At 57.5% G+C, this 27448-nt stretch overlaps 6 protein-coding genes across 6 annotated transcripts; 2 read left to right on the forward strand and 4 right to left on the reverse strand.

Moving 5' to 3' along the window:
* Positions 1-1249: 1249 nt before the first annotated feature.
* On the forward strand, positions 1250-5504 carry LTHEOB_218 (Rsc complex subunit; the record flags this gene model as incomplete). Its single annotated transcript, XM_035510963.1, has 2 exons — positions 1250-1354; positions 1425-5504. The coding sequence occupies 2 exons, from the start codon at positions 1250-1252 to the stop codon at positions 5502-5504; spliced, it is 4185 nt and encodes a 1394-aa protein (XP_035372220.1).
* Positions 5505-6568: 1064 nt separating this feature from the next.
* Positions 6569-7434, reverse strand: LTHEOB_219 (Kinesin heavy chain; the record flags this gene model as incomplete). Its single annotated transcript, XM_035510974.1, has 3 exons — positions 6569-6678; positions 6728-7028; positions 7270-7434. The coding sequence occupies 3 exons, from the start codon at positions 7432-7434 to the stop codon at positions 6569-6571; spliced, it is 576 nt and encodes a 191-aa protein (XP_035372221.1).
* Positions 7435-7821: 387 nt separating this feature from the next.
* On the reverse strand, positions 7822-8457 carry LTHEOB_220 (Gpi ethanolamine phosphate transferase; the record flags this gene model as incomplete). The annotated part of the gene is made up of 3 exons (XM_035510986.1): positions 7822-7976; positions 8031-8231; positions 8289-8457. The coding sequence occupies 3 exons, from the start codon at positions 8455-8457 to the stop codon at positions 7822-7824; spliced, it is 525 nt and encodes a 174-aa protein (XP_035372222.1).
* A 605-nt stretch (positions 8458-9062) lies between these two features.
* LTHEOB_221 (DNA-binding SAP) lies at positions 9063-11175 on the forward strand (the record flags this gene model as incomplete). The annotated part of the gene is made up of 8 exons (XM_035510997.1): positions 9063-9213; positions 9287-9499; positions 9550-9621; positions 9674-10014; positions 10109-10208; positions 10260-10485; positions 10536-10921; positions 11060-11175. 8 exons carry the CDS (start codon positions 9063-9065, stop codon positions 11173-11175), a joined length of 1605 nt encoding a protein of 534 aa, XP_035372223.1.
* Positions 11176-13092: 1917 nt separating this feature from the next.
* LTHEOB_222 (Fatty acid hydroxylase) lies at positions 13093-14270 on the reverse strand (the record flags this gene model as incomplete). Its single annotated transcript, XM_035511008.1, has 3 exons — positions 13093-13315; positions 13371-13940; positions 13999-14270. The coding sequence occupies 3 exons, from the start codon at positions 14268-14270 to the stop codon at positions 13093-13095; spliced, it is 1065 nt and encodes a 354-aa protein (XP_035372224.1).
* A 7115-nt stretch (positions 14271-21385) lies between these two features.
* On the reverse strand, positions 21386-23151 carry LTHEOB_223 (Zinc finger C2H2-type protein; the record flags this gene model as incomplete). The annotated part of the gene is made up of 5 exons (XM_035511019.1): positions 21386-22129; positions 22180-22353; positions 22405-22458; positions 22515-22646; positions 22702-23151. 5 exons carry the CDS (start codon positions 23149-23151, stop codon positions 21386-21388), a joined length of 1554 nt encoding a protein of 517 aa, XP_035372225.1.
* Between the last annotated feature and the right edge of the window lie 4297 nt (positions 23152-27448).

Consider the following 27448-nt stretch of genomic DNA (forward strand, 5'->3'; position numbering starts at 1 on the left):
GTAGTTGAAGTTACCATCCGGATGCAGATGTCGAATTATTAAATATACATCTCCGTCCGGATGATAGCTTCAACTACCTACGTAAGCGGGGTGCCGTTGCTATCGAAGATAATTGCGGGGGATCGTTTCTTTTAGCACCTACGTGGGGGTAATTGGATCAAGCTATTGCGGTGGGTCGGCACGATGACCCATGTAGAATTCAAGCCTTCGTCTATTTGGATCTGCTGCGGCTCGACGTTTGAACTCGTCTGTGCACATGCCCGTTCTACTTCCCGTGGAGGAGCACATCGCAAGGATGCTACCGTAGATGCATTCTGACGAACATGTCAAGCCGAATAGCCGGGTCTGTTGTCGCGGTTGTGGCTATTCGCCGAAGATATTGGGAAAAGCCATTCCGAAAAGTTGCATCCTCTATGGTTGCGGCGCTCCTTGGCAGGTTAAGGGCTGCAGCACTCCTGTACCTGACGAAATCTAGAAGCACTTTCGAGGCTCAAAGGCGGCTGGACCCGCTGTTTGACTGCCGAATTGGCTGCTTCAGGCGTGACGCGCCAGGGCCAATAGACATCCCATGCGGGTCTTAGCCGGGGGGCTCCGAAAGTCACATGATCTGCTCATCAACTTACAGACCGTGGAGGCGGCAGTCAAAGACGTCAGCAGAGCAGGCCCGCCGCAGCACAAAATCACTTCTTGGTGAAGGGTGACGGAACTGAGTGAGAAAACAGTCGGTACCGATGCGCTTTCCCGCCGTTAGGATTTTCACGTGACGCAACGCGCTAGCCCGGTCGGAACTTGGCAGCAGCGCCCTCTCGCTGAACGGTCTGCCTCGCGCTCAACCTCTGTGAGCATCGACGGCTTGACGAGAACCGCCCATCGCAGCACCCCCGAAGCTTTCCCCGCCGCATCACCACGACCCTCAGCGACGCGTGCCGCTTCCCCTGCACGCTCGCGCGCCGCGCCATTGCACGACCGCACCACGCTCATTTTCGCCTCCCTCCAATTTGCACACCGCGACGTGAGCGACGGCCGCCCTGTTCCCCGGCCCTCCTCCGCCGGCCGCATCGCGACGCGCATCCACAAGGCGCATTTGCACACCGCACGAGGATGCTCTGAGGCAGCACTCAACGCCTGGTCACCTCTGCCGCTCTACTCTCATCTTCGCGTCCCCCTCGGCTCCGGCCTCGTTCGCCGGCGCGTCCACTGCGATCAACACACGGTGTCGGCCTTTTGAAGACACGCGATTTCCTCCACCATGGCTTCTGTACAGCCGGTCAACGGCACCCCTGGCCCTGGCCAAGGTGTCATACCCTCCCTGCCTGCAGGCCTCACCAAGGAGCAGGTTCAGGCAACGTATATGGTACGCATTGTCGCTCCAGCATGGTTTTCCATCTCCCGAAGCAGCACATGCGTGCTAACCCACCCCGCAGAAATATCAACAAATGAAGGCGCAGAATGTTTCCGAATCCGATCCCGAATTCATCAAGGCGCGTAATTTGCTCGCTGCCGTCTCGCAGCAAACGAACCTGCAGAAGCAGCGCCAGCGGTACATGATGGAGCAGCAGCAGAAGCAACAGCAGTTGCAACAGCAGCAGCAGGCACAACAACAACAGAATGGCACTGCTCATGCTGCTACCACGAACGGTGCACAGGCGTCTTCGACTCCCTCCGCCAACGGCCAAGCCGGGACACCTACACTGCCTTCAAACAACGATTCTAGCGCAAACACTGGCACGCAGCAAACTGCTGGCACCGAAAAGCCCGCTACTCCGAACGCGCATCCCGCATTCACCCAAACGCAGGTCTTGACACTGCGGGCGCAAATCGCTGCATTCAAGCGTCTTTCCCGCAACATGACCATCACACCTGAGATGCAGCAGGCTCTATTTCCTTCCAAACAAGCAACCAAGTCGCCAACTCCCGCTGAGCGTGTCGCTGCCGCTGGTCAAGTGTTAGATAATGCTCAGGCTGCCGCCGCTGACGCCAACAAGGAAGAGTCCAATGCTCACAAGGGATTCAAGACGACGACCGACCCATTCTCAATGTTCCCGAAGTCTATTACGTACGCCGAGCACAATAACCGTGAACGCCGGTCCATTCTTCCCAGCATTATGCCCACCGGTGTCGACGTTGACAAGGTCCGCGAGGAACGCGAAATCGTCCTTTACAACCGGATTCAGGCTAGGAAGGCGGAGCTCGAGTCATTGCCAGCAAATGTCGGCATTTGGGATACAAGCAAATCGGATACCCCTACAGATGAGCATGCGAAGAACTTGAAGCTGAAGGCTTTGATCGAGTACAAAAAGCTGTGTCTTTTGCCCAAGCAACGTGCGCTCAGGCAGGAGATTGGACGGCAAATGCTGTATGCGGACAACCTGGCCATGACAGCCAACCGGGCCATGTACCGCCGTCTCAAGAAGCAGTCCATCCGTGAAGCTCGCATCACCGAGAAGCTCGAGAAGCAACAACGGGATGCCCGGGAGACCAAGGAGAAGAAGAAGCAGACTGACCAGCTCAAGGCCGTGCTCGCCCGTGGAGAAGAAATCCAGAAGGCGGCGCAAAACCAGCGCATGCGTATGCAGAGGCTCGGTCGCGCCATGATGTCGACTCACCAGAACATCGAAAAGGAAGAACAGAAGCGCGTGGAGCGTACGGCAAAGCAGCGTCTCCAGGCCCTGAAGGCGAACGACGAGGAGACTTACCTGAAGCTCCTTGGTCAAGCAAAAGATACTCGTATTTCTCACCTGCTCAAACAAACCGATGGTTTCCTCAACCAGTTGGCTGCTTCCGTCAAGGCTCAACAGCGGAGTGCTACCGACAGGTGGGGCGGAGATGCTCCCGATTCCGATTCCGAGGACGACGACAGCGACCTCGACGAGGATGACCCGAACAGGAAGTCGAACAAGGTCGACTACTATGAGGTTGCCCACCGTATCAAGGAAGAGGTCGTCGAGCAGTCTACCAACCTGGTTGGTGGCAAGCTGAAAGAGTATCAGCTCAAGGGTCTGCAGTGGATGATTTCGCTGTACAACAACAACCTGAACGGTATTCTGGCCGATGAGATGGGTCTTGGCAAGACCATCCAGACCATCAGTTTGATCACCTATTTGATCGAGAAAAAGCAACAGCCCGGTCCCTACCTTGTCATTGTTCCGCTGAGTACTCTCACGAACTGGAACAGCGAATTCGAGAAGTGGGCACCGAGTGTGCAGCGCATCGTCTACAAGGGTCCTCCTCAGCAGCGTAAACAGCAGCAGCAGCAGATCCGCTGGGGACAATTCCAGGTTCTGCTTACGACTTACGAGTTCATCATCAAGGACCGCCCGATTCTCAGCAAGATCAAGTGGCTGCACATGATTGTTGATGAAGGTCATCGTATGAAGAACTCCAACTCGAAGCTCAGCAGTACCATCACTCAGTACTACACCACGCGCTACCGTCTCATTCTTACCGGTACTCCGCTCCAGAACAACCTTCCTGAGCTTTGGGCGCTGCTCAACTTCGTTCTTCCCAACATCTTCAAGTCCGTCAAGTCTTTCGATGAGTGGTTCAACACACCGTTCGCGAATACTGGCGGTCAAGACAAGATGGAGCTCAGCGAAGAAGAGCAGTTGCTTGTCATTCGCCGTCTTCACAAGGTGCTTCGGCCCTTCCTGCTGCGCCGTCTCAAGAAGGACGTGGAGAAGGACCTTCCCGACAAGCAAGAGCGCGTCATCAAGTGTACCTTCTCTGCGCTTCAGGCCAAACTGTACAAGCAGCTTGTCAACCACAACAGGCTCATGGTCAGCGACGGCAAGGGCGGCAAGACCGGCATGCGTGGTCTGAGCAATATGCTCATGCAACTGCGCAAGCTCTGTAACCATCCTTTTGTCTTCGAAGAGGTTGAAGACCAAATCAACCCTGGCAGAGGCACCAACGATCTCCTTTGGCGTACCGCCGGTAAATTCGAGCTGCTCGACAGGATATTACCCAAGTTCCAAGCAACGGGCCACAGAGTCTTGATGTTCTTCCAGATGACACAGATCATGAACATCATGGAAGACTTCCTGCGGCTGAGAGGACTTCAATACCTCCGTCTGGACGGTTCAACAAAGGCTGACGATCGTTCGGACCTCTTGAAGCTTTTCAACGCTCCCAACTCTCCGTACTTCTGCTTCCTGCTCTCCACCCGTGCTGGTGGTCTTGGACTGAACCTTCAGTCCGCCGATACCGTCATCATCTACGATTCTGACTGGAATCCTCACCAGGATTTGCAGGCTCAAGATCGTGCCCATCGTATCGGTCAGAAGAACGAGGTCCGCATCCTCCGTTTGATCAGTTCCAACTCTGTTGAAGAGAAGATCTTGGAGCGTGCCAACTTCAAGCTGGACATGGACGGCAAGGTCATTCAGGCCGGTAAATTCGATAACAAGTCCACCAACGAAGAACGTGACGCTATGCTGAGAATTATGCTTGAATCTGCCGAAGCTGCCGAGAACCTCGAGCAAGCTGAGATGGATGACGAGGACCTCAACATGATCATGATGCGTTCTGACGACGAGCTGATCACGTTCCGTGAAATCGATGAAAGGCGAGCCAGGGACGACCAGTATGGCCCTGACAAGAGACTTCCTCGCCTGTTCTCTGAGCAGGAATTGCCAGACATCTACGTCAATGACGATACGGCCATTGTTGAAGAGGTTGAGGAAACATACGGTCGCGGTGCTCGTGAAAGGAGAGCTGTCAAATACGACGATGGTCTCACAGAAGAGCAATGGCTCGAGGCTGTCGACAACGACGACGACACGATCGAGGCAGCCATTGCCCGCAAAGAAGCTGCCAAGGCACGGCGCGTTGGCAAACAGGAGAAGCGCCCTGCTCGCGAGTTCGAAGTGGTAGAGTCTCCAGCTGTGTCTCGCGAGAGCTCAGAAGAGCCGCAGCCGAAGAAGCGCGGTCGGAAACCGAAGGCTGAGAAGCGGAAAGCGGACGAGGCATCTTTGGATGGTGAAACAACTCCTGCCCCTCGGAAGCGGGGCCGTGGGGCCAAGAACACCGAGACACTCAGCGCAGATGACCGGTCGGCACTGCAAAAGATCCTGAACAACGTGTTTGAGACTCTCAACGATCTGGAAGAAGGCCCCGCCCCTGGCGAAGATCTTGCACCACGCGGCATTATCGACCCCTTCATTCAACTGCCAGACCGCTACGAGTACCCCGATTACTACCAGATCATCACCAAGCCGGTTTGCATGGATCAGATCAAGAAGAAGATCAACAAGAAAGAGTACCAGCACACACGGCAGTTCAGGCAAGACATGGCTCTTTTGTGTAACAACTGCCGCACGTACAACGAGGACACGAGTATCTTGTACCAGGACGCCAACCTCATCGAGGAAACCTGCGTCAACAAGCTCAGGGAGGAAACACAGGATTACCCTCAGTTCGCCGACTTCGACGACCGGGGCAACGCAAGCGTCAGGCCCTCGACAGGACCGGTCTCGAGCGCGGGCACTCCCATGGCATCCCGCTGATGTTGCATGGAAATAGTCTGATGCTGATTGTTGGGCGTCTGTTTCAGTACAGGTCGAATTTTGATAGACAAATTTCCTCTCTCCGACACGTCTTCATCATCATGATAAACATCGGGGCTTTTGGTTTGAACGGACACTACGCGGACAAACATACGGAGTTTTATGAGAACTGGTTGTGCGGTTTTAGTTTTGGGGGGAATGGAGGGTGGGTGCTAAAGGGGTTTAATCCTCCTCACTTTCTGGGCTGGAAGCGACTGCACGGGGAAGCAAAAAACAAAAGAGGGCTTTGCCGTTTCTTCGCGTGAAGGATGGCAGTCCTCTTTGATTTCCTTTTCGTGAGCTTCAGCTTGAATGCGCGTGGAAATCATCATCATTACGGTGGCATGGCTTGAATGGTTTTTTCCTGTTCTTCTGCTGTTTTCTCTCTTCTCTTACTTCTCACGTGCTCAATGGAGAAAGAGGCATCATCATTCTTTCGTGTAAAATTCGAAGCCTTAATGTGATTTTTCCTCTTCTCAAGCTCTTGCTTGCTCTTTTCCAGGGAGTTGTAGGGTCTTGTAAGTGTGTGAAGTCTTTCTTCGGCGACGGACTGAGTGGTTGGATGCCCTCCATTGTGACGTAAGGGAAGGATAGATGAAAAAAAAGGAGATTGTTGGCGGCGGACCGCAGTGGGTGGACCTGGGTTGGTTGGCTAGTCGCTGCGCATAAGACAGTAGTTGAAGTCAATGTCTTGGATCTTGTTCTTTCATTTTTTGGCGTTGGCATCTATATCCTAACATCGCTTTGATAAAGCTAAAAGTCAAAGGCCCTTTGGTGGGACAAAAATTATCCAATCTTCTGTAGCTCACTGCAGGGTCGTTGTTCGACGGGAAATGAAACCAGTGATACATCTATGCCAGGCCTATCATTACCATACCATGGTAACCGTAGAAGCCAAACAAGAGAAGCCAAAACATCTAAGTACAAAGTACCATCCCGATTTTCATGTATACTCCCCTAAACCCTTGCTTCTGCTCTCCCCGATTGCCGGTCATCATCACCATCTACCCAGCATCAGACATCCTCTAGCTCTCCCCCCTCTCCGCCGCGCCTCCTTGCACGCAAACCCTCCTCTCCCCCTCCCCCTTCTCCTTCCTCCTCCTCCTCCTCTTCTTCTTCTTCTCCCTCATCGTCTCTGGAAAATCGCGAATTGCGCGCGATGGAAGGCGCCCGCACCGCAGTACCATAATCGTTTGGCTGGTCGGTGCCACTCGTCGCCTCTGCTGTCGTTATTCTGTGCACTTCCTCTTCGACGACGACGACGAGAGCTGGTGACGATGTCACGGGACGACGCACGGAACCGCTGAGGCTGCCATCGTCGTCGTCGTCGTCGTCGTATGTGGGTGCGCTCGTAACAGAGCTGCCGTTTGTTCTTGCGCTGCCGTTGCTGCTGCTGCTATTCTCACGGGAAGGCTGGGCAGGCGCGATGAGCGGCGGCTGCTCGTGGTGGACGCCGTTGGGGAGGTCGGTGACGTCGATTATTTCCTAGTGGTTAGGGTTTGTGAGTACGGAGGGCTTGGAGATTTCGGGGGCATGTATATGGGCGGTTGAAGCTATCGTCCGGACGTGTTTGTTAAACTTTAATTCAAAATTGTTGTCTGGACGATAGCTTCAACTGCTCATGACTTGGTTTCGGAGATTTGTTTGTAAACGAAGAAAAACAAAAAAAAGGCCCTGAGAGAAAGGCTGCGGAGACGTGATTTTGGTAGCAGAGCTGTGGACATACAATGATTCTTGAGATTCTCCCGCCCGTAGTAGTGGTCGGCCTAGTCGGGAGAGGGGCGGTTGGCGGGGCGGCAGCTGGGTCCTGATAGTAGCGGCGGTACATGTGGATGCCATTAGGCCGGGGTGTTGGATTTTCGTTCGTGGGTCGTTCTGGATAGTCTCCCATGGTGGTGGAGTGGGGCATGATGCCTTATGGATCACATAGGTGGGCTGTTGTGGAATTTAAATGTAACAGTTGTTTGTATGAATAGCCTGGCATAAGACAGCAAACGAAGTCGAAGGCTGCAAATAGCAAGTGGCCAGGTGTACGGTGGCGGTGGCCAAGAGAAAGAAAGTCAAAGTGACATGGAAGACACGGTACGATAAGTTACCACGCGTACGAGGCTGTTGGAAAGACAAGATATTTCTATTTCGACCCTGGTCCAGCTCCGTAGTGCATGGAGCATGCGAGAAATTACCAGAAACCTGAACGCCGTAGGCCCGTAGCAAACTCCGTTGAAAATGCTGTGTCCGTCGATGGGGTATCGTGTGCCACAATCCTTGCAAAAAAACATTACCGCTTTCCACCCTTCTTCCCCGCGGCCTTCCCTTTGCGCAGATTGTTGAACGTAATGGTGGAGGTGGCCTTGCCGCGCCTCTTCTTCTGGACCCGACCGGTCTTCTTCTTCAGGCTAGACATGGAAGGTTTCGCGCCGTCGACGTCCATAGCTGCACAAATCAAGTGCGTTAGCAGCGATGTTCAAGGTTGTCAAAAGTGCAAACCCAGATCGCCTTCCGTGGTGAAGCCCGTGATGTCCCCCGAGAGGCCCAAGAAGTGGTAGAAGACCTCCTCCTCAGCCATGTGCTGCTTGGTGGGGTTGGTGCTGGCTAGGAGCGAGGGCGGAATGGGCCAAGTGAAGCACTTCGACGAACCTTCTGCCTGAGCGGCCGGAGCCTTCTCTTGCGCGGCGTTGTTCTCGGGCTCTGTGGGAGTGTCAGTGGGGAGCTGCGGAAGATGGCGGAGGCTTCGAGTGCGCTCACCGTCCTTCTCGACCTCCATCTCATTCTTCGGGGGTTGGGGCTGCTGAGCGAGCTCGAGCAGCTTCTGCGACAGGCGCTCGGTGCGGGCGGTCTCGACGGGGCCGAAGACTCTGGCCTTGAGGTTCTGGTTGTTCGTCTTGCGAACGCTGGAGCGCGCGCCCTTGGCCATTGTGGATGGTGTGTGTCGTGCGAAAGTAGGAGGGTGGGTGAGAAATTGTGCGAGCGCGGAGGTGTAGAGTTGAGGGCTTGATGCTCGTCTGTGCTGGGAATTTTTGGTGGCGGCAGGCGGAGTGATTCCGGTAGGCTGCGCCGGGCGGTGAGGGCGGCGCGGCCAGATTTTACATCAGGCTTGGCGCCCTGGCTTGCGGTGCCCGCGTTGGCCTCCGAGCCGCCGGCCGCAAGTACCCGTGCCGCGAAACAAGCTGCGCGTTCGACGGCGCGTAGGCTGAGAGCGCAGTGCGCGATGGAGTCGGAGAATAGTGTAGATTTCTGCTGCAGAGCTGCGAGGCCGCGAAAGGCGCGACCAGACGCGGAAGGCGGCCGGACGTGAACCAGTGAACCGAACGGGCAACTACGACGTCTGCCCTTCAACACCAGCTCGCGCGCCTCAGCATGCCCCGACCTCTCCTCTTCCTTCCGCGTCCGCGCAACCCCAGACCCCTCGCCTGTGCTGCCTCCGCACCACGACCGCGTCTCGGTCCGTAGCCTCGACTGTACTTCGCCTTCTCGCTTCCCCTCCACCCTCGTACCTTGCCCGCGCCGCGCTGCGCCGCCATGGCCTCTGGACAGTCGCTCCAGTTGCAAGCCAACTCCCTCCACCCACGCCTCAAGAACCTGATAAACAATGACTTGAAGGAAATATGCAGGTCAGAAGAGCTGCCCGTCTCCGGCGTCAAGGCCGTGCTACAGGAACGCATCATTCAGCGTGAGATCTTCCCTCCACCACAGCCGAGCCTTTGCACATGCGAATCGCGCTGACTCGTTTATCTGCTATGCAGACCTGAATACTCTCGTCCACCGTGGCGACGCGAACGGTGTCGCTCGACTTCGCTATCGCATCGCCAACCACGGCGCAACACCCCCCGCCACGCCTCATCCACCCCAGCTGCCCGACTACCCCGACTCCGTATCACCCATCAACCCGGCAACCATGCAAAACAATTATCGCCCGGCACCAGCCATGAACCTTCCGTCGCGCCCTCGTTACCAGCGTACGTACACTAGGACAATTCACCCGTGGAGCATACTGAGCAGTACACAGCCCGCTTCTCGTTCAAACAGAGCCCATTCTACGATGTAGAGGAGGCCTTGGCTCCAACAGTTGAGCTCCAAGGTGAGGCTGCATGCTTCCAATGTTTGCTCAACGCCCTCTGATACTAATCTAGGGGCTGAAGTCCTGCCCAATAACCGGACTAGCACAACAATCTCGGTCCAGCTGCCGGCAGATGTTGTGGATAGGATGAAGTCGAGTAGCTCCATGCGCGCCATGTTGTTCTCCGCCGCCGATCCGGTTCTCGCCCCCTACGCAGCCGCGGATATTGCTTTCCCACACCAGTTGGAGGTGAGGATCAACGGCGATGAGGTCAGGTCAAACTTCAAGGGTCTCAAGAACAAGCCCGGCTCCACACGGCCAGCAGACATTACGGATTTCATACGCAAGCTCCCGGGCTACAACAACAACGTCCAGATCACATACGCGTTGACGCAGAAGGCAAGTAGTGAAAGGGTAAATCTATCTCAGGCACGAAGCATTGCCATCAAGACAGGCTTTCCCATTCATCCCCTCTCCCTAACGTTATGTTATCATTGACCGCGTACAGAAGTTCCACATGGTCGTCTACCTCGTCCGGAAGCACTCGGTTGCCGAACTCGCAGGACGCATCAACCGCGTTTTCAGCAAGGATAAGGTCATGGACGAAAGTACGTTTCATCCCCAGTTTCAAACTAACCTGTCCTGACATATATTTGCAGTGCGGGCACGGGCCCAGGATCCGGATATTGTGATTGAGTCTCAAGTTGTCTCACTCAGAGATCCCGTTGCCGGCATCCGTATATCGGTGCCGTGCCGCTCCACTGTTTGTTCGCACAATGAATGCTTCGATGCCACCTCGTTTCTGCAGTTGCAGGAACAAGCGCCTACGTGGATCTGCCCGATCTGCAGCAAGACGATCAGCTACGAGGCGCTCGCGGTGGACAGGTATTTGGCTCCGTTCGATACGAGATTGGATCATCACTGATCAGCCTCAGATACATGCAAGATATCCTTGCCAAGACATCGTCGTCAACTGATCAAGCCAGGATCTATCCGGACGGCACCTGGTCGCCAGGTACCGCGGATAAGATGAAAGCCGAGCACGCGACGCCCAAGAGCGAGCTTAACGGAATCAAGGCTCAGGCGGACGATAGCGATGATGACCTCGTGGAGATCGCTCCACCAGTCATGAAGAAGGAGGAGTCTATGACGCCGCTGCACAATGTCAACACACCGCCAGTTTCGTCTCGCGAGCCGTCGACGGCTTCGGCCGTCCCGGGCAGCAACCGTGGGAAGCGCAAGCAAGAGATGGTCATTGACTTGACTTTGAGCGATGATGACGAACCACCTCGTCCAGCGAAGAGAACGAACAGCGCCTACAGTACGCCCAATAGTCTTCCAGACCGTTTCCGTCCGCCTTCCATGGGTCATAATGCGTACCCTTCCCACCCGCCGGCTCCGGTGACCCCTTCACATTACCGTCATGAACAGAGTGCTAATCGTCCACCGAGTTCACTAGGCCCTCCAATGGCTTCTAGGCCTAGGCATTCGGTGAACGGAAACTACAGCACCCCCCAGAACCACAACTACTACGATACGAGTCAGCAATGGTACAACTCCAACCGTACCCGCTGACCACGGCCCTCCCCCGTTTTCAGCACACACATTGTCTTAGACTCCCTCCCGAGACGCTCAACTTTTGACCATTCAAGAATATGGCAATGCGAGCGCAAGGGTCGTTGCCCTTTCAGATGGGCCATGGAAGGAGATAATGCTGTCCATGTATCTTCTCGCTTCTATATCATCTTCCGCTTCTCGGATGCACAGCACAGCGTGGTGTTCTTTGCTAGGGTTTGATACCTCGTGGGAGAAAGCGTTTTTTTTTTCTTTTTTCCTTCGCACCAGGACAAGGAGAAAAATAAGGGTTTTTGGGACTTCATTAGGGGAATTTGGGCTTTTAATGGGATTATGAGACCTCAATTACTTGCCTCTGCTTTGGAATCCGTTTCACTACGCGCGCGCCGCTCGGAAGAGTAGGGGGAAGCGGAAGGTGAGGGGAGGTAGAAGAAGAGCATGCGCGTATGGGCGTTTTCTTTGGCGGCCATCAACCCCCGGCCTTTTCTTTGTTTGTTTTTTTTCTTCTCCCTTTGGGAAAGACGAGCTGCTGGCGAATTAAATTTGGGCAGTGGGAGAGCTCCGAGGCAGACAGTCTTGAAGCTTTCTTTTTTTGTTCTCTTCCATATACCAAAAGACGAGATACGCGAGAAGAGCAGATGGATGGGTTTCAGACGGTTCCGGTACCGCGGTACCGCGGTCGGCTAGTTTCCTTGGCGAGGGGGGGGCTTTTGTTTGGTTCTTCTGTTGCGGGGAAGCAAAGGGAAGAGGAAGAAAGGAAGGAGGGTGGTCGAGCCCCCGCCGGGGGGCAATGGGGGGCAAAAAAGGATTTGTGATGATGATGATGATGATGTCGATGTCGATGATGTTGTGTGGGTGTGTGGGTGGGTGGGTAGGTGGGACGAACAGCACACCGCTGTTGCTATGAGGCATTTGTATAGGTCTAACAAAATTTCACATCCATGAAAATAAACGAAAGGAAGTCACGCAATTATTCTGAAGATAGAAGTGATGTGTCAAACAATTGTCTTCTCGTTCCATGCATTGATCGCCAGGGTATTAAAAGGAGGAATTAAGTAATAATTATATACATCCGTTCGCCTGGAGGAATGGTACAAAAAAGTGGTGGCGGCATGAATTAGAAACGAACCGAAGTCGAGGTATTGTGTGTGAGGGAAAGGGATGGAACCGCCACTTTCTTTTCTCTTTTTGCATCGACTACCCAAACCACATCTTCTCATAAGAAGAATGATAAGACGGTGGGGAAGGAGGTGGACGGTTGTTTTTTTGTATTTTTTTGCTTCTGTTTTTTTCCCAATTGTGTTGTTAATTGTGACAATTAGCAGCTGACATGGAGGGGAGCACAAGACTATGCTCTCTGCCCCATCGCTGACCTTTTTCCCTTTTATCCTGTTCCCTAATGGTTTAGCCAAACCGGAAATAAGAAGCCGCGGTCCATGCCTGGACTCGGCTTCACGAATGATACTTTGTGAGCACCATTCGTTTGCATGCATCTTCCTCTCCTATCCCCGGACCAAGTCAATGGCTGTGGATAGGAAGCAGAAAGGTAAGGTACATTGGGAGAGGAGCTCGCATCAGAAATGATGTGATCCTCTCCGTGAGCCACATCCGCCAAGCAGACTACTCGGCGGAAAAGCTCTCGAAATTGCTTTCCCCATGACTCTGCCCGCGCGCGTTTGAGAGCCGACTCAAAACCAAAATTCTCAGCAGAAATGTCATAAGTCGTGAACCCCCCATGGAAAAGTCGTAAAAATTACAAGGTATAATTGTCGATGCAGAATCTGGGGCGGTGGGCGCGTGGCAAACGTAGAAAGGGAAAGCGGTATTGGGCCCGGCTCAGCAGGCGGCGGCGAGGGCGCATTGTGACTTTGCGCTCGCCAAGACGCCCGTTTCGAGCCGGGGTGCGGCGGAGCCCGCTTACTGTTGCTTCTTGGACACGGCCGGGTCCGGGTCGTAAGTGCGATCGTCCTCGCCCTCGACTTCCTTGACGATGCGCTCCATCTCCTTGCTCTGCTTCTCCCACTCCGACTGTGCCATCTTGAGCTCTTTGCGGAACAGCTCGTCGTTGGGCTTGCGGTACGATCCGCCGAGACGGTCCCAGAGGGTGGTGTACTGGCCGTAGTTGTAGTTGAAGTACAGGCTGTGGATAATTGGTCAGGCACGTCGCTTGGTTGCAAGAGGGGGGGTAAACTTACTGGTGCATCGTGTGGCAAGCCGCGCCGTTGATGACGGGGCTCTCGGCAATGTATTCACCATCGTGGATCATGACGGTCCAGATGTTGACGAAGGCGAAGAGCGCGACGTAGGCGAACTTCTGGAGCGGGAAGATGAAGGGGAAGACGTGGTAGGGCAGAGACTGGGCGAAGCCGTCGAGCGGGTGGAAGGCGTGGCTCGCGAACGGAGAGGGCATGATCCACTTGTGGTGCGGCTTGTGGAGGTGCTTGTAGACCTTGGGGTGGTGAAGCCAGCGGTGGATCCAGTAGATGCAGAAGTCGGTGAAGATGATGAAGAATGGGAACTGGATGATGTCGTACCAGGTTCCAGGGCCGTCCGAAGTAGCATCGTACATCTTGCTGAAGCCACGAACCTCGGCGACGAAGAAAGGAGTGGTGAAGATGCTCATGATGGGCATGGCGCGCATTGTCTGGGCGATCTCGAGCGAGATCTGGTTCTTGAGGTATTTCGGGTGGGCGAAAGTGGCCTTGTCGAAGACGAAGACGTAGGAGAAGGTCGCGCACAAGAAGTAGACGACCAGGCCGAAGATCCTGCATAAATTCTATCAGCGCTGCGACTCGGCGCATTCAATTGGGGCAGGGCGCGTACCAGGTGATGAGGAATAGCGAAACGGCCTGGCGGTACATGTTGTCGCGCGCCAAGCTGCTCATCCACGCGTACTCAGTGGGCGGAAACGAGAGATACTGGCTCGCAGGCTCGAATTTCCACGCATTGGCGAGCGAGGGCATCTCCGGGATGGCGGCGTATGAGGCATTGGCGACGGCGGCGGCCTTTCCCAGGTTCGCGGCGGGTGAGGGCGCGGCGAAGGCGTAGATGTAGTCGAACAGGTAGGTGTCGAAAGCTTCGAGCACGACGTCCATGGCTCAGAGTGGTGGCGACGTCGCGCCGGTGTTTGAGAGTTGCGGTGGTGGTGGTTGGGCTTCGCAATGGCGCAGCGCAACGGTGAAAGGGGCTTAGGGCGCGGAGCTTGATGGCGGTTCCTTGAGAGCCAGGACGGCGAATGCGCGATCAGATAAGGACAGGCTTGTTGAGGCTGGGCGGCAGGAGGCGGCGTTTTGTAGGTGGAGAAGCGAGACCGGAAGGCTCGGGCGGTGGAGATGATTAGACGGCCGAATTAAACCAGACTCCCACATCTGAACATTGCAGGAGGCCGTTTTTTTCAAGCTTGCTGCGAGCGCGACGAGACCCTGCGTGGCCCTGCGGTGATTGGCTCAGGCACACACGGGCTAACGCTATTACAGGCTTAGCACGGGCTCGCGGCAGCCATCATTCCGTGGGCTCTCGGATGGGCTGACCACCATTGTCGGATGGGCAGGTTCTCTTGTGCAAATCGCATGATTCTGTTAAAGAGACCCTGCGCCGCGAGTCGTCGCCAGCCGTCGCGGGGCTCCAGGCGGGCGCCTCCGCCGCGCCGCTGCCGCCCTGCACCGGTGCCTGATTTCCCACGTCCAAATAAGCAGCTGGGCCTGAGCTGCGCAGCTGGCTCCACGTGACGTAACAACCCACGGCGAAGTCGGAGAGAAATGAAGCATTGATGAGCTGTCCAAGCCGTCTCCGCCGCGAGCCAAGAGCTCCCCTTTTCTAGTCTGCGACAACGGCGCTCGCTGGCGTGGTGGACATGGAGCTCCACGAATGATCTGGCGGAGAGCTCGCTGCGCACTCGGCGCCGGCAGGGAGATGACGACGCACTTGCCAGATCTAGATAAGATAAGGGGCGCGTCTGGCTGCCTGGCATCTGGAGAGCGCAACAGCTGTCCGTGGGGCCTCTCTGCCCCGCTGCTTCTTAACTGTCGCGTCCTGCAAATGCAGGGCATCCCCACGCACTTCGTCCTCTTTCGCGCGCTGCTCACCAACACCTGTCATGGCCAGGAGGAACCCAGTGCGCAATATTAGGTACAATAGCTCGGTATCGGCGATCGGGCTCGGCCTTGTCACACCGGGCGTAACCCGAACCTCCGCCCTCCGCTCTCCCACAGCTCCCGCCCCCATGTCTGCTCACTCGCTTCCGTCTCGCCGCCGCCACTTCTGTGCTACGGACTATCCTTCCGCCGTGCGATCGTCCCCGCCACCGCAAGCAGCAAGACTTCAAAGATGAGGCGACTCCATGTTCCGCAGCGATCGTCGAGGCTAGGTGCTGCCAGTGACGGTGGCAGGGCGCGCAGTGAGGCTTGCCCGCGACGGCACCCTTCCTCCTCCATTTCCGCCAGAAATGATGTGCGTACGCACCGTCTTCGCAGCAACCTGGCAACCTTGGCGGCCTGCCTTTCATGCCGTACCACAAGGTAGTTGCCTTCTCGATGTTCCTCCCGCCGGGCCTGTCGTCCGTTCGCCGCATGCCGTTAGCCGCTGTGCCGGGGCTGTGAAGTCACGATGTGCCCGTCACTAACTCATCCAGGAGGTTGCTCCGTGGGACTGACATCAGTCGGAGCGACATGCACATGAGGCTTTGATTGAGATGCGACAAACGGACAAAGAATTCGGGCGCGCGCGATGCCTGCCTTTTGACCCCCAAGGCCGTCCTCCGGAAAGAGCTGGTACACGCGGATGAAGAACTCACCGCTTGGCGCCACGCTGGCCCGCCATTGGCCCGGCGCCAGTGCAACTGCGCCAGATTCGACAGGGAAGCCCAAGCTATACGATCTGCCCAGGAAAACTTAATCTGCAGTCCCGGTGCTGAGGTTCCGCATGACACGGCCAGCGCACACGACTGGCTCAGGACGAGCGCTATCGTCGGCCTGCGGCAAGCCTCTCTCGCTGCCCGTCAGTGAGCACGCGTCGCAGAAAAAGAAGCCGAGGGCGCCAACGCCAAATCCGACAGAATGGGCGTTGGAAGAGCTAGCCGCGACGCTACGCAGCGAGCAAGGCAGGACGACGACCCACCACCGGCCAGACCCCTTCGCTACAGTCAGCACCATGCTCTGCCCGCTTTTTGTGATGCCGCTGGCGCTGGAGAGCTGCATGGGAAAAGCCTGTGGTGACACCTGGACAGCCTGTGGGGGACTTGGCCAGGTCCCATTTACCCGTTTACGCCCGGTATTGGCTGCTATCTCCATCCCCAAACCTGGATACTGGGTCTTTGGCGCTCCGAGCGGGGTGCGCGGTAAGCGTGCTGTGTCACCGTCCCCCTTTGGCTGCCGTGCAATACGAAAGCGACATCTGCAACCGCCGGGCCGGATCCAGCGCCCTAACGACCGGTTGTCGTCTTGCGCGTGCAGCGCTGCTGCTGCCGTGCCCGCGAAGCTCTCGGTGTCATGCATCACGGTTCGGCGTGCACAGCAGCTCGCACATCAACCGCACTGCATGCTGCTCTGGTGGCCTGACGGCCCTGTTTGCTGCAGCCTGCAGCCCATCATGTCCTTTCCAGGCATCCGGATGTTTCAGACTGGGTCGAGCTTTGCAGACGACGACGTATCCTGCAGAACGAGAGTACCACCCCACCCCTTGAGCCAGCAGACAACAGTACATAGTACAGCCGCCGCCAGAAGCCGGGATCGTGGCATTCTCGAAAAAGTGGGTACGGGCATTGCTGTGCCCTGGGACCTTCAATGCCATACAGGGACCAGGCACTCGGTCGTCAAGCAGGCAGATCCCAGGTGCCAACGACGCGCGCGTACCGCGCTGCCTCGTCGCCACATGTCCACAGAAACGCGTTCGATTTCTCTCTCAGCCCCGCGTGCATGGTGGAATCGAACCACCTCGTCGGGAGTGAGGCGCCGGACAGGCGTTTCTAGCGCATTGAGCCATGGGCAGGGCTGTTGCCACTGCTGCCAGCGAGCATACGTATTGCTGGGCCCGGTTCTTGATCTTCGGAGCTCGGGCTGGGCCGAAATTCGGGCCAATTTCCTGGTCCCGAAGTGCTCATAGAGACCCGTAGTACACGGGGAGACACGTCTCTGTACCAAGGCTCTGGAGGGGATAGCGGTGAGCTGGCTACCGTTTTCCGACCTCGGTCAGGTTCATTTTCTGGCGGGAATTCTGTTAGATTGACGCTGACCGCTTACTTGCGTGGTGCATCATGGATAATGTAGAAGTGTACGCTTTTTTGATAGCCGGCCGTCATAGCGTAAGTGTGATGCGCCGTTTATAGACACACGCTGACCATCATGCCTGAGCTGACGGCGGCCATCGGGTTCCCGAGATTAAGCGTTGACCGCTGGCTGCCCAAGTATTACCCCAGAATAATGATGGGAGCGAGACGCGCAAGTGGATCCATGCATACATAGCTTCCGTGGAATGTGTGCACCACAGCTGGAACACACACTCGAGGGAGCATGGTGTTTGCTTGCAATGAGCAGCTCGCCGCCGGCAACAATTACACCAAATGCCTCTCCAGCAGTAATCTCGGGAATAATCTACGGTGAGTCACCCCCCAGGAGAAAGAGAGGGCCTGATCATAGCTCGGAGAAGCGGAGGGATCCTGGACTTTTCCTCCGGGACGACCCCACTATGATGAGAGACCCCGCCCTGGAAGGAGGGGGGGAGGAAGGCTGTGCTGTGATGTGGCAAACCTCACTGACATGGATTTCGGTCGGACAAAGGCGAATATGCATCTCAGCATACATACACACACCAACCGGTCAAAGTGGGATGCTCCCGGTCCGAGCCACAGCTATTCGGCCACGTCGTCAAGATCTTCTCTCCTTCTCTCGAGAGGGAGGATAGTGAGGCGTATGTAGGAGAGAGAGGCGGCGTTCATTACAAGTCGAAGCCTACCCAATCAGCCTCCCCTCAGTATTTCTTTCCAGTCCTTCTCCCACGCGCCCTGCACGACATGGGAAGTGTGAAACTTGGGCGTTGACGTTGAGTGTTGGCGTCTGCTGTCTCTCCGCACCTCCTCCCTCTCTTCCCGGTTTCGCATCGGTCCTCGTGGCGGAGTCCGCGTGGCAGACGCCGTGCAGCAAGCCCCGACCTCGTGCTCGCAAGAGTAGGTACGTACACGGCTGGCTGCTGTGTGGAGAAGGGAAGGAGGAGGAAGAGGAGGATGAGGAGGATGGGAGGCCCCAGCTATGGAAGGGAGCAAAGACTGGTTCGGTGCGACTGTGACTGACTTGTCCCCCTTCTCCCCGCCGTCATGTGCTCAGCTCACCGGTTTTTACCACTCTGCCCCACGACGCCCCGCCGACGCCTGCGGCTCCGCTCTCTCTCTCTCTCAGCCTCACTGTTGTTGGGCTGTGTTGGTGGAGCCGGGACATGATCGCGCGCGCTTCCAGGAACCACATGTTTCTCCCTTTCCCCGCTGAAGAACTTCGTATATGCCGGGGAAAGCACGCGATCGTCGTAACCAGCTAATGCTTTTTACCACCTTCCTTGTTCAGCCTCCTCTGTGTTTGTTCCTGTCGAAGCCAGCGAAGCGCGACCCCTGCTGTTTCTTCGCTGTTGCCTGACTTTACGCGACGTGTGAGTGGGGCTAACTGAGCCTTGTGGGTGGCAACATACACTTGAGTTTTTCAACTTCTCTAGAGTCTTCTATTGATCAACGACTTACGTATTTAGAGTCAATAAAGCTCAATGTGATCTAATGGGCCATTTATAATCAAAACTGTCTTGTTTGGCATCGTTTTGGCGCAGTCGATGGTATGGGCTACACACTTCTTCAGGCTACCAGCCCTGACAGACAAGGCTGGAGCCTTTTGCGCCTCAACTCCGAAGAAGGCTCAAAGCTGAAGATACGGCGCATGGGGACTTTCATGCACGCGTAGAGACGTCATGCGATTCCTCTTAGCAAGGCTTTGAGGCTCGCCTCGCTCGGCCCGGCCCTACGGGTCCCGAGATTGCCTTTCACTTTTTGCCACCCTCCACTCCGAGGGCGTTTGGGGCCCTACTTTCTTTGGAGACGACAGCATCGCCGTCGATGGGCTGATCTCCATTCTCGCTATTATCTGTCCTCTCTTTCTCAATGAGTGACGGGAGGGGTTTGGGAAGGAGAGGATGAGAATCAGAAACGACGGGAAGGCAACCAAGCCATGTGAGCGAGGCAACGGTGGCTCTTTGCCTAATGTAACGTATGATATACTTAGAAAGGGGGTCGGACACATGTGGCACACACCACTGCCTCTATCACGGTAAAGCTACTGCTCACTCTTATGATGCAAGGCTCATGGGCGTTGCTCCACAGTGCGTACGCAATTGTTACTGATTGTCCTTCTCTCTTCAATCGTTATAGCTCCGTCACAGTGCCGTGCATTGTCAAGTATAGAACCATAAAGCTGCACATTAATTACATGCGATGGAACCAAGGGGCGTTGATCCGTCGGGCTGCATTCTCCCAACTGCCTCCTTCCCGAGCCGCCGAACCCTTTATTTTTCTTTTGTGCTCCACCACCCTGACTGTCACAGAAACCGAAGGGGCCATCAAGGGCACCGAAGGTTACCTTGTGGGCTGGCTGATCGCTTCTATTTTTCATTTTGTTTTGGGCCGCCACGCGAAGCGGCGTAGACGTCCAGACCTGAAGTGACAGATCATTAATGCACTCTAACAGACACGTGTCGAAACGCATGCCAACGGCGGCTGCTTTCCCGTTGCACTGGCCGTTGGGGGCCCGACGTGAGGGAAGATGATGATCTTCACATGATGGTGGTGGGTTGTGGTGGTGGCGGCGGCGACGGTGGTGGACCATAAGGCGAGGAGTGAGGCGGATGGAGGGGAGGCGCAGCAATCAACAGCAGGGAACCGCAGGGAAGCGGCAGGGGTGATACAGAATCTGTAGACGCCCCCTCGGAACGGCTGCTGCTCTTGACCTTGGTCATCGGTATTCGCGGTGCAGCTCGTGGCGCGGAAAAGCAAAGACTCCCCCAGAGAGTAGTGCCGTGGAGACGGCGCAGGAACACAGGGGAGGAGGGGGGCTTCTTGTGAAGAAGCAAGACACACGACACGCAGACACACACATTGTTCAAAGCTTGAGTAGAAGAATTGGACATAGAAGATCCCTTGATCGATATATATTTGTCTCGGTAAGATGGCTAATAGTTGTCGTTCTGGGACGACATGCTGTGACGCTAAGGCCATATGGAGCTAATGGTGCTGGCGGTTGAGCGTGAGCTCGCTTTGTAATCTAAAAGCCACTGTTGTAGAGGGAAAAAGGAGCGGACAATCGATGCTGGTAGGGAACAGAAAAGACGAAATTTGGAAACAATGAGACATAGCTAAAACTAGGTGGTTTCGACAACTTTTTCGTCTTTCGGCTTCGTGTAGGACTGGTGGTCCTGCTCGGCAGAAGCGTCGTGGAACGTGATACATGAATGGGTGAGGAGAGGAGAGAGGCCTGAAAGCCCTTTCCCAATTTGACTTGAGATCTGGATGGGCTAATGATACTGTAGTTTGCGGGCAAGAGGACTTGTAGGACCAAGTATGAAGCATAGGGGGGTATCCGCGTTCGAGCAACGCACCGAAAACAGAAACAGAAGGACAACAAAAGAAACAGAGAAAAACCGGAAAGCAACATTGTCGTAGGGAATAGTCATACAATAGGTGAGGTCCGAAAGATGAAGGTGGTAAAGAAAAGCCAAAAGCAGGCAAGCGGGTAATCAGACCCAGAATACAGAGCGCGCTAACGCCGAACTGGTAAGAAAACAGCCAACCGCCGTAGTCAACGCCCCCACGAGAACCGAAAGGAGAAATTACAGAACAAGTGACATGAAAAAGAGAGCTGGCCACCGTTGACAAAAGAAACAAGGAGATGACGTATAGAAATATGAACATCGTAAGACAATATTGGGCCAAAGGGACACATGGCTGACCCTGCAAGCCCCGAACAGGGGAAAGTGGACATTGACTACTGTAATAGTTGCAGTAGATTGCCATGACACATGCTTGAGATGCTTCAGATTCCCGCGCACGCTTCTGTATATGTGCGCGAGCCGAAGCTCATTTCCTCAGACGTATATGTTTCGTTTGAAAACAAAGACATTTCCAATTCGCCATGCTCATTCCATAGTGCGGCCGTGAAAGATGTTTTTAGATGGAGAGCGCAACCGTCTAGTACATCAAATTGCTATAGCCATGGGGTGCTTGCTGATGGTGATGGTGTTGTTGTTGCTGCTGCTGTTGCTGCTGCTGTTGCAAGTACGGACCAGGCGGTGGTAGCTGCACATGCGGTTGGGAGATTTGTGCGTGCTGTTGGTGGTGGGGCTGCGGCGGGGGTAGGCCGTAGTTTGTCGCGGGCGCCGCGGCGCCGTAGCCTGAGTAAGGGCTGTGCTGCTGGTGGAGCTGCTGACCATGCATCTCCGAGTCGACGCTGCTCAGCGACGGACTCCGGCTGCTGACACTGTGGCTGTAGCGCGCCGACCCAGGCGGCGGGATTCCCGCTCCCGTGCTAGCGCTGGTGTAAGAGCGCCCGCTGGCTGTTGAAACGGTGCTGTACGGGCTCGTCATCCCAACGGCTGCGCTGCTAGCGCCATACGATCCGATGGGGGCCGTGCTGCTGACGGGCGTGGACAAGGCAGATGGCGGTGCTGTCGACGCGACCGGTGTTGTCGACGAGGAAGACGACGCACTTCCTGCCGGGGGAGTGGTGCTGTTGCCAGAAGATGCGGAGGGGATGGTGGAGATGCGTCGGTCTTTGCCTCGGCCCTTGATTCCCTTGTTCGAGTTCTTGTACAGAGAAGCAAAATACTCGAACAGCTCCCTGTCCTGAGGAGGAACTGTGTCTGTCTCGCGGATTTGTGCAAATTTGGCCGTCAAGTAGCGAAGCATGGGCGCGTGGAACTTGTTCTGGTGCGACTGGTCCCTGCGTCAGTCTCTGCAGATCCTGCCGTCGGTTTCTGGCTTACCTTGAGGTTTCCAAGTTGCGTGAATTGCTTGCCACAGCCCTCGAGCTTGCAGGTGAAGGGCTTGACGTGCTGGTGGACAATCTTGTGAGCTCGCACATTGCCGCGCTGGGCAAAAGTCTTGCCGCAGATGTCGCAGTTGTACGGCCTCTCGCCCGTGTGGCGGCGCTCGTGAGTCTGTGCCCCGTTAGAGCCCGCTCAGTGTGCTGGCTGCTGGGTAGAGCGTACCTTGAGGTTGCCAAGCTGGGAGAATCTCTGTCCGCAGGACGGCTCCTTGCAGACCTGTGCCGCTGGTCAGTGCTGGCCGGCTTCAAGTCTTGGGAGTGCGGGGGGCCTACGAAAGGCTTGAAGCCAGTGTGTGCTCGCCGGTGGATATCCAAATGGGTCTTCTGGTAGAAGCTCTTGTTGCAGCCGGGCATGTCGCACTCATATCTCTTCTTACCCTTCTCCGAGGACTTCTTCGGGGGCTGCTTTGGGGAGGGATCAGCTTGAAGGCGGCCTCTGCTTGTGGACGTCTCAACTCACCTCCTTGGGGGCGGGGAGGCGCTCCTCGGGGGTCTTCTGCTTGGCTTGGATGGCTCTCATGAGGGTGTCGACGTCGGTGTTGAAATTGACGCCGGCGCCGCCGTTGTCCGACTCGCCGGAGCTGGCCACGCGGTAGTCGTCTCCGCTCAGGTTCAGGTCACCCATCTGCTGGTAGGGCTCGACGGGCGAGCCCATCTCGGGCTTGATGGGCTGGCCTCTGCCGTCCAGCGGATAGCTGGTCTGCGGCAGGCCAGACGGGAAGGACGAGGGCGGGAAGGACTGGGGGTTCTGCTGGTAGAAGTTTTGGTTGAAGTCCAGCGGCTCGTAGGCGAACGAGGTCGAGTAGGCGGGCACAGAGGTCTGGGGGCCGCAGGTCTGGAAGAAGGGCAGCTGGTGGTCGAGCTGGGCCGAGGTGGTGGTGTAGGCCTGCGACGAGGGCATGTTGGCCATGGGCGAAGTGTGCAGGCGGGACTGGGAGTCGTAGGAAGCGGACATGCTCATGCTCGCCATGTGCCGTTGCCATGAACCGCTGTGCTGGGGTGCCATCACGGCTGTCATTCTGGAGGAGTGCGACTCGAGGGAGACAAGATGATACCAGAGGCGCTGCTGTGCGACTGTTGGATGGTTGAAACAAGGAAGAGAGAGAAGAGAGGCGGGTATAGGCGAGTACAAGTAGGCGCTGGTTGGACAGGCGGGCTCGGTGGTGCTACTACTCGAGGAGGAGGACGGTCATCTGGCGAGGTGGCGGCACAACCTTAATCGAACACTGGAACCCGGCGGGGCGGTTGCAGCGTGAAGGAGGGTTTATACACGGCGGGTTTGGAGATTGAGCAAGGATGGACGAGATGACGATGCGGTGGTGGGCCCGGGAGAGGTGCCTTGGACGGGGGGGTGGTTTGTGATCGAGACCCGGCGGGCGCATCAGGAGCAGCGAGTGATGAAAGATGGGAGTTTGGCAAGGCGCGCCCGGCAGCTAAGCCGCCGCGCTGGGAGCCCCCGGCCGCGTGCCACGGGCATGCGCGGGCGGGCATGGGGAGGGGGGCGAGGCGGGAGCCAGCGCCGGCCGCCGTCGCTGCGGGCCGGGCGTCGTGGACGGGCGCCCATGGGGCTTGCGAGGCTTGCTTATTGCAGGCGAGGGGCATGGGCGGTCTCAGGCCGGGAGAGGTGGAGGGTCGTGCATGGGGGCAGAGGTTAGCGCAGCCTCAACGCCCGCTCACAGCTATGGTGATAACGCGGCGCCGGGGGCCTGGGACGCTCTGGGAGATCTTGCGAGGCGCTGCGATGCGACCCGGCCGCCAGAACACCCCCGGCCACGCATCTGTGCGACGCGCCTGTTAAATTTGGATCGCGCGGCACCCGCGAGCCTCGGTGCGGGAGGGAGCGTCCGCAACCTTTTGGAGTCCCGCGCCGCCGGACTGGCGCTGGCGAAGAATTGCTTTGCGCTGGACAAGCCACGCCTCTGACAAATGGCCGCGAGCGCATCACCAGGACGCTCAGCTCGCGATCCTGGCCAGGGATGCGGCAGGGGAGCGACAGGGACAGCAGCGCGACGTCAACGAGTGCGACCAGGCGCGCCCGCTCCCAGGCCGCTCCGCGCCGTCAGCACCGTATCTCAGAGCAGCCCGCGCCCGCGAAGGCCGCTTCTGACCAGCCGCACTGCCGGGTCGCAGCGCAGCCACTTTCCGCGACTCCCACGCGCCGTCCCGAGACGCCGGGTCGCGCGCTGATTCGCGCGCGCCGCGCAGGCGCCCCCCCGCCGTGGCCATCGCCGCCCGGGATCATCCCAGCAGCCAGGCCGACTGTTGCGGCAGCGCTCAGCGCGCGCCGCGCATGGGACTGGCGAGTCAACGTCGACCCGCCGCCTCGGGTCCGCAGCGCACGATCGGTGCGCACGCTGCAGCGCGCCCGCTCCTTCAGGCAATGCAAACCGCCCGCTCCAGGGGCCGCGCGACTCCGATCTCACCACGCTGGCCGCCAGCCGCTGAAACCGCCCGCCGGGACCTCGGTGTGCCGCGCTGCACGCTGCGAGTGTTGGCAGCGCCGCCGTGAACGTCCAGCTCCGCTTGCGCAATCTGGGGTAGATGCGCGGTTTCAGATGGTTGCCAGATTCGAAGGTTGACACGCCTTGGCTCCGGTCTCGCAGCCTCGCCAAACGCGAGGCGACTGCGTGCCGCTTCCCCGAACAACGTCCATCCAGCAGATCACCGCCTTACGATCCCTCGACCCCGGGCCCAATCTCATCGGCATCAACAATCTCTAGACGATCTGCTACACGTCCTCGCCGGACCTGCAGTAGCCTCGGACGCGCGAGACCACCCGACCTGCCGATGAGCCGGGGGCCTGGTCGAGCAGGACCCTCGGTGGCGGGTGAGGCTCTTGGGAAAATGACAGAACGAAATGGCGCATGCCCGAGTTGGCGACGATTCTGCGCCTGCAATCCTTTGGAAACGGTGGCGTCCTGCGACGTCTTCTGCGGTCAACATCCTTGATCCTGAAAGGTTTCACCACCCTCCTCCTTCAGCCGCGCCCGATTCGCCTCGCCGCCGGCAGCCTGCGCTGCAACCTGCATTTCTCCAGGACGTCGTGGTGGTGTTCGCAGTGCCCGCGCGCATGAGGACCGCGGCGCCCGTGCGCCGTTTCGATATTATTGTCAACACCTGGAAGCGGACACGTGAGATGAAATGCGGGCTCGTAGTGCATGTTTCTCTGCCGTCACCGGCGCACGGACGACTCGAAATAGGACGTGGGCTGGGATGTGGACACACGCCCGAAAGCCGCGCGCACCCCAGACGGCAATCGTCGTCGGGCAGCAAATCGAGAGAACGAGCTGTCGTCAAAAGCGAGGTTGCGGCCTGACTCGCCAATGTCGAGGCGCAGGGCTCCGCGTGCGCGCTGCGCAACATAGACGAACGCCAGCTCGCCGACCCGAAGCGGTGGATGCTCTCAGCTCGCGACAGGCCGGCGATCGCAGCGGTCCAGACTCGGCGCGGTAGCTGTGCGGACCCACCATCAGCCTCAAATCTCGAGTCGCGATGGGCAATCCAAATACAATACTTCTTCCGGCCCCCAACATCGAGTCGTACGCGCTCCTTTCCCAGCCTGCAGGCATGGCAATCTTTCGCACCCACGTGCCACTGCCAAATGCAGCGCGCGAGCCAGGGCCTGCGTCCGTTCAGGGGCACGTCGGCCGTCTCGCGGCCCAAGAAAGGAGAGGTGTGGACGGAGATGTGGCCGCCGCCGACGACGTGGAGTAGGTGGAGCACGCGGTAGCCGGCACGTCGTCGATGAGCGCGGGCTAGCCAGCTTCCTCCCGCCGCCGCCGCGCCATCCACCCGCCGCTAAGCCGGTCCGGCTGCGCACGCCCGCTCGACGCGCTGCGTTTCCAAACATCGCCGTTGGAGCGTCAAGCTGCACCCACGGGCGCCGCCCGCAGTTCCCGCTGCGCGATGATGGATGGTCGATGTGACCGATCACCGCCCAGCTCCAGCGCTCGCCAATCGCTGCTTAACCAAGATCCCGAAAGTCGAATCGGAATCTTTACTCTCCTGGTGCCCCGCATTGCCCGCGATGCGCGCTGCCCACCATCCGTGTCCAACCCAATATTTGCTGCAAACACGCTGACTGCCGCATGGCCACGCGCCCCGAATTCGACATCGTCCCCGGCACCCACCGTCATCGTCGCCTTCGCAATTCTCCGGGGCCCAGGAGTGCCTGGAGCGCCCTCTCTCCTCACTGGATGCCTCGCGATTCCTGCGTCCAGGCTGCCGGTGACTTTGCCCCTCGCCGTGCCCCTCCTCTCTGTCACTGTTCGCCTCTGACTGCTTCAGGGACCGACCCGCGCTGCCGGCGCCCATTTCATCTCACCGGAGCTCAGCTTCCACCTTCCACCCGCTCGCATCACCCGCAGACCCTGTCGCATCACGCTCGCTTGGTGCAGAGGCGGGGCTCTGCTGCCACTCACGCCCTCTGTACGCGACATTGCCACCCGCCGAATCCTCAGCCTCGGTGCGCGTAGCTAAGCGTCCAGTCCTTAACTCCATGCTCCTTCATGCGCGTGCGAAACATGCGCGAACGTGCCTCTCGCCATCTCCCCATCCCGGCCAAGCATTGGACGCGAGATGACCGCAATGCCGCGCCCAACCACTCAGATCCCAAAGGCGAGGCAAGTGCCGCGCACCCTCCAGCCGATCTCTCACACACAAGGCCCACCCCTCGACCACGCCGCACTCCGGCCGTCACTTGCACCTCCACGCGCACCGCCCTCACCGCCGCAAGAGCTGAGCGCGGCCAATGAAACGCGTCAATCTGCAAACTGACGTAGCCCATACACCGGCCTGCTCGCGCCGCAGCAGTCAGCACCCCAGCAGCATGATCCTGCCGCCGCGGACCTTGCGGTCGTCCAGCGCGCCCGACCAGTCAGCTCAGTGAATTGGCTTCTCTGCCCAGCTCCTTCAGCAGCCCGTGGGAAGAATCGACAGGTCTAGGTCGCATGCGGTCAAGCTCCCGTCGGCACGACGCTTCCGCAGCAAGGGGGGCTTGCGGCTTGGGGTGACAAGGACCAGGTTGAAGCACCTGCAGGTGCGAGTTCTGGCAGATAGGCGGGCTGCATGGGGGTGTGTAAGCGGGGACAAGTATAGTAACCTGGCCAACGGCAAGCGGCGCATAAGCGGCTGCGCAATTGGTTGGCCCGCCGATTCAAGAAAGTTTTCGTCGACTACTGTCTGTCTCAGCAGGTATGGTCCCAATC

Source organism: Lasiodiplodia theobromae (assembly GCF_012971845.1).
Source record: "Lasiodiplodia theobromae strain AM2As chromosome Unknown scaffold_1, whole genome shotgun sequence".
Classification (NCBI taxonomy): Eukaryota; Fungi; Ascomycota; class Dothideomycetes; order Botryosphaeriales; family Botryosphaeriaceae; genus Lasiodiplodia; species Lasiodiplodia theobromae.